General features: G+C 41.2%; 1 protein-coding gene across 3 annotated transcripts in view; it reads right to left on the bottom strand.

The window, feature by feature from the left end:
* Nucleotides 1-1273: 1273 nt before the first annotated feature.
* Nucleotides 1274-6000, bottom strand: part of PHAF1 (phagophore assembly factor 1) — a 33258-nt gene continuing 28531 nt past the window's right edge. For 2 of the 3 annotated variants that reach the window (XM_072346606.1, XM_072346607.1), the window contains 3 exons: nucleotides 4709-4767; nucleotides 3741-3813; nucleotides 1274-3318 (listed from right to left, as the gene is read on the bottom strand). In XM_072346606.1, the coding sequence (XP_072202707.1) occupies nucleotides 3229-3318; nucleotides 3741-3813; nucleotides 4709-4767 (222 nt within the window). In that variant the 3' untranslated portion in view covers nucleotides 1274-3228. The remainder of the gene's footprint in view (nucleotides 3319-3740; nucleotides 3814-4708; nucleotides 4768-6000) is intronic. The other variant, XR_011904999.1, reaches the window with a different exon arrangement.

Raw genomic sequence — 6000 nt, 5'->3', positions numbered from 1 at the left:
TCTCTCTCCATGCCCTTCTGAAAGGAAACTGCAGACTGAAACCAAAAAGAACAAGCCAAACCCAAGCAGAGAAGGGAAACTGTTTGTGTTCCTCACTGATAAATTACCTTTAGAGAATCCTTCTCTCCTCCTGCCCAGCTCTGCACAACAGCAAAGTGCTCTTAATAGATCTTTAAGACAGGGTGAGAGGTCAGGGTGGTCTTCTAATTGATGAAAAGCTCTCTCATCTTACAAAAGAAATTGCAAGCAAATTAAAAGGCTACAATAGGGAGCAAAGGAAGTAAGAACAAGTCACAGCAAGGTGATGAGTTGTGTTCTTCTTAGTGCCTGAGATTTTTCAAAGCGAGTTTTCTTCCACACCTCAAGACAGACCCTGAGTCATTATCTACTATATATATATACATACACACACACACACACACACACATACATGTGCATATATTTATTTACTTATTTCACTCACCAAAGTACCTCAAGTGAAGTGAGAGTACTAAAGCTGTTAAATACCTCTGGCTATACAGTCCTGGCCTCCCACTCCTGGAGAATTACAGCTGGTGCACACTGAGAGTTTTTGCATAGCCTCTACTCAAATGGTTCTGTCAAGAATTTCTCCTGCAGCAGCTAAAACCAAATCACTGTTAGAAAAGGATTTATTAAAGTTAATTGAAATTATTAGCAGTATGATCGTGTTTTAGTATTGAACATAAGTGCACACACCATCTCCAGTCAGAGATCCTAAAGTTCTCTGAGAGCACAGAGAGCACGGTGTGACCAATGCCATCTCCCGTTCCAGGAGGGCAGGTTGCAAAGGCAGCTGAGCCCTTCTCCACCTGCAGGAGAACCACCTGCCCTGCAGGAAGCTCTCAGCTTCTCTGCTGAAGGACCTCGAGGCACAAGCAAGCAGCAGGAGAAGCCACATTTGCTCTTCTCGCTGCAGACATTTTTCGTCCTGATGTGCAAAGCATTTATAGCCTTGAAATTTGCTCCACTTGAGGGAAATACCCAAAGGCTGATGTAGGTGGAACAATGACATTCATCAAACACAGTGCGAGTTATTTACAGCACCTTAAAGGCTCTCATCCTCCATTTCAGGAGAAGTAAAAACACCGTGTTTCAGGTGCCTACTGAGACACAGGCTACTACGTATGCTCCTGTCTGTACTGCTGCTTTGGAGAACTGGCTGTAAAAGGAGGGATGCCAGTAGGGCATTTCAAATATCACCCCTGAAAGGCAGTAAAATAAAAGGTCTAACTGATAAGGAAAAAAAAAGAAAAGCGGGAACATCCATGGTTTTATTACAAAAACACCCAGTAACTGTATTTAACACAAAAACAGTAACTGAGAGTCTCGTTTTATTTTACTTTCAGTGTACATGCTCATTATTATTCCATTTAATTTACAGAAGGGCTATGCAAAATGAAATTCAAATTAGAGAGGAAACTAAAGGAAGGTTGAGGCATAGAATTTTCTTAGCAAGCAATGATCACGGGAGACAGCACAGATTGAACAGGGATTCAACAGGAGTGACACCTAGGGATAAAGGTAAACAGTAACTTTTTCCTTATCCATTAGATTCTCCGCGTGGCTTTTTTGTTTGTTTGTTTTAGCAAAAACATTTTAATTATCACAGTATACAGGAAGACTAAATGGCAAAGAACATCTCACACACGCACCACATTTATCCCTGCTACTGGTCCGAGATCCAAAACTTGTTAACATTCGATTTCCTATCTCGCATTCATTGATAAACTATACAGGATTACACTGTACATGGAGTTAAAATTACAAAAATGTCATATTTACAAAATCTGTACACACATAGTAAAACTCACAAAATTGTCATCTATGTATCACAAGTTGCTACACCAAAATATTAAAAATGGGATAAAATTATACATTTCTCTTGTCCGTTTTTAAAAAGGGTTCAATAATTCAAAGACAGACCACCTATTTCCCCCAGATAAGACTGATAAGAGAACTAGAAACCTAAAGTATCCTCCTGGGATAACACATTGCGAGCAGCATCTCCCAACTAGAAAGAAGCCTGTGTCCTGTCCGCTGGGGTGGGGTGTGCGGTTAGCGCCTATGTACAGGAAGGTGAAACAAGAAGGATGTCTTTGGCTAAACCTTTGGCATAACTTAAAATCGTACATCAAAAGCGACAGAAAAGGTGTTGGTGGTGATGGCAGAGCTCGGGGAATTCTTTCTGAGATGCTGTTAGATACAACTTCTCTCTCTCCGAGGAACCAGTAGGGAAAAAAGGGGTTGTGAAGGGATAGATATGAGGCGATGCAAATAGCATTCACCCATTTTTTTCCAGAGTAAGAAACACTGTGCCAAACCTCATCACTAAAATGTAATTCGATCACAGAAACGATCTCTTCCAGAACTGTGTTTTTTGAAATCGCATATGAAAAATAAAATAAAAATCAGTACAGCCATGGCAGAAAAAAAATGTTCAGCACATCAAGTACGTATTAGTGCAGGAAGGTGGATCGACTCCATCCACTGTATAAATAAGCCTTATGTGCAGCGTACATTAAATAACCATCACACCCCACTCATGCCCAGTACACAGATGCTCCTCAGTGAAGATAAACATTTATCAAGTAATTAAAGTGTATGTAGTGCAAATGTTACAACCAAGTATTATGCACATGCTACTTGCTTGGTTTAAAGTTACATGAAGATGTGGTGCCTGAAATCATGGACATATATACATCCTTGTCACACTTGGTACAATGTCCTAAGCCACAGAAATATCGATGTGTTTATATCTATATATGTACACGCACACGTCTTCTTAAAATGTGACCACCACATCAATACAGTAACACAAACAGACTAAAATCAATACCTGCTTCCAGATGCTCCAAGGCTCAGAAAGTTTGTGCTTCTAACTCTTGCAGTCATTACGTGTCCCCCTCCCGTGCCCCCTTCCCATCGGCGGAGATGGGGGGCACTCTCCAGCTCTGTGCTGCACAGGATGAGGGCAACTGAGAGGAACAGATGACGGCACAGGCACCTAAGTTGCTTTGCTCCATCAACAGTTTCACGCCCCATGATGAAGGGTTGAGAGAATTTTCCTTCCACACCACTTCTGGGTGGAAAGGCTTATTGAAAAGAAACAAAAATCATAACGTGCTTTCCGTATTATAAGTGGCAGCAAATCAAGGCACGCTGTACTAATTCTGTAGCATTTAGATTAGCTGACTTTGCAGGGGATGCTCACTGGGGAAGGTCCGATGTTCTCAACTGGCTGCTGGGCCTTGTTGGGCCGTACAGAGTAACAGAAGCTATGTGATTATTCTGCATCACCTGCAAAAGGATAACAGGGAAAAAGGAAAATTAGAAGAATTGCAGACCGAGTGAAAACAGCGAATACTGGACTGATCTGCCTGAACAAACAAATCCCAAGGAAAAGGAAAGCAAGTTCACAGACAGAAAACTCATGGCTAGTCTCCAGCCTTCCATGGCATTGAAACAGCAGCACACTCCACCAATACTCAGAGCTGAGCTCACATATCTCCTGCTAGTAGAAGCCAAAGTAACAGTGCTGAAGTGCCAGCTTCAACATGCAAATATAGAGCCTCAGACAGGAACTGGAAAGTTGCCTGTTCTGCCCGCCATCTCCAGAAATGCAGCTTAAACGCTGCATTTAAGAAGAAGCCTCTAAAAAGTAGTACCAGCAAACTCCTGATCTTCTTTTGCTCGGGTAGATCAAGGTTTTCTCTCCTTACCTCAAAGATCATTCGTTGCAGTCCAAAGCAAAAGGTTGACCCAAATGGGTTAGTGTTGTTCGGAGATGATGACCTAAATGGAAGAGAAGGGGAAAAACTGGGAACTTCCTTGTAAGAATAACCATTCATTAATAAAATGTAAATTACAGTATCTTTATTGCATTAAATGGCTTTCATAAAAAGAAAGTCAATCTATGTTATGCAATAGCGCTGTTAGTTTCTGTGTGAGCCAGAGGATACGTCTCCTCAGTGTTCCAGAATGGTTCCTAACAAGGGAGAAAGGAATCAAAGCCACTAACGACCTCTACAGGAAAACTCGATTTCACAGAACTCAGACAGAATGAACTCTGAAAATATAATCGTGCATAGGAAAACAGAAGCACCATATAATCAATTATAAATTAATTATAAATTATTTTTGTGCAAGACCCCATATGTTTCATATGATACCACAGAACAATAGTCCTGCAAGCAGGTAATGCCCATTTTACCCAACAACCAGCTCAAACACTGCAGGAACAGTAAATTTAAGCACACTATCCTATCTTCAGCTAGTCTCAAAGAACTGTAGAACAATCATGCGTGTACCCAAAAGCAAAACTTCTTCAGACTGCTACCATATGTTCCAGACACTGATGTATGATGTCATGTTGTTGAAATGCCTGTGACTGTACTATAAACAACCTACACTATTTATTGTACATCAGCAGAATTATTCCTTTCGCATGCTGCTTAGCTCTTCACTGGATTATACAGCTCAAGGAATTTTGGAAATGTTCTCTTTCTGCATGTCAGCTCTTAATTCATCAGAGAGCAGTTATCTAGACTTGTTTCTGGCCAAAAAGCATGACACTTTGACAATAAAGAACCCCAGTAGCAGCCACTGTAATAAATCATCTTCCTCTACCTAAACCCATCCCGTTATCAGCTCAATCTCAGCCAAGCAAAAGAAAGAGATCTTTCTTTACCTGTGAAGTACCACTGGCTTCTCTACAGGGTGCCCCAGGAGGTCCTGAATACTGTCCCACTGCAAATATACCAAAGACCTTCTGTTAAAGTAAGTAACAGGAAAACTTTTTGGTTTTAATTTTATTTTTCAATCTAGGAATCCAATCATGTCCATCTTTGCAACATGCTTGTTTGCTGATTAACATAGAAGCTGCATTTACAAAAGTACTTTGTGACTAGAGCCATACTCAGTAAGAGAAATTTTCAGAGCTAGGAATTGCTCTCAGGGTTTATTCTCATTTTTGTCACAAAACAGCAATAAGTTTTATATGAAGGATCTGTGAGTCCTATACTGAAAATGTACCTGGAAAGTCTTGTAGTATTTCAGGGAGACTGACTGTCCTCTAAGCAGCTGTGGGAAACCTCAGCAGAACATCCCTTTGCATATTTTTGCAGAGGGAGAAACAGCATCTCCACTAGCCTTCCCTAAAGCCCCTCCTTCATTTAACAGGCAGGTTGGGAAGAGAAGGGGAAGGCTGCACTGCATAATGACAGGGAATTTCCAGCAATTTTCATCACTGTAATTAGACTTAACAAAAGCTGAAGTTTCACATACAAAGTTGAAATAGGTCAAGGCACTGAAGAATGCAGCATAATTTAAAGCAGAAAACGAAGTACAGTAGCTTCCAAGTTGCTGACTACCACCTCTTTTTTTCTGCTGTGGGACACAGAATTCAGCAACAGAAGTGAACGCTCAGAGCCATGAAAACAGCACCGACCCTGGCTGACTGTTAACACTAGAACCACTTCCAAGCAGAATTTTCACAGTATTTTTCAACTTAAAGAAGCTCATAAACACAGAGTAGCAACTGCCCAGGTGGGAATTTCTCCCAGGGGACAGCATGCCATTTGACCCTCCAGCAGCCTGCTGTCCTCACGATGTGTCAGTGAGTTCTGCAAGGGTAGCTGTCCTGAAAAACATCTAACTACTGGTGTCCTTCAGAAGAAAGGGGAACGACACGTGACCTCATTAGTTGGCTACTGCGTGTCTTCAAGAGCTACATGAGATAGAAAAGCTCTGTGACAATTTGGCTTAAGAACATTTTTGTCCTGTTAGCATCCAGCCACCATTCTCACACTTTTCTGTATCACTTACTGTCCTGCTTCTACCTACAGCTATGCTAAAGTGAGATGCACGCAGCAATTATGTGTGCTCAAGGTGTACTATTAAAATGCCTTCAGTTCTTAAACATTTGAACCACTAAGCATAACCACAGCAAGTTTTGGCTTACAACTTTTATGTTTTAAAACA

Source organism: Excalfactoria chinensis, chromosome 11 (assembly GCF_039878825.1).
Source record: "Excalfactoria chinensis isolate bCotChi1 chromosome 11, bCotChi1.hap2, whole genome shotgun sequence".
NCBI classification, from domain to species: Eukaryota; Metazoa; Chordata; class Aves; order Galliformes; family Phasianidae; genus Excalfactoria; species Excalfactoria chinensis.
Note: the sequence above shows the minus strand (reverse complement) of the source record. Positions and strands in the feature narration are given on the sequence as shown.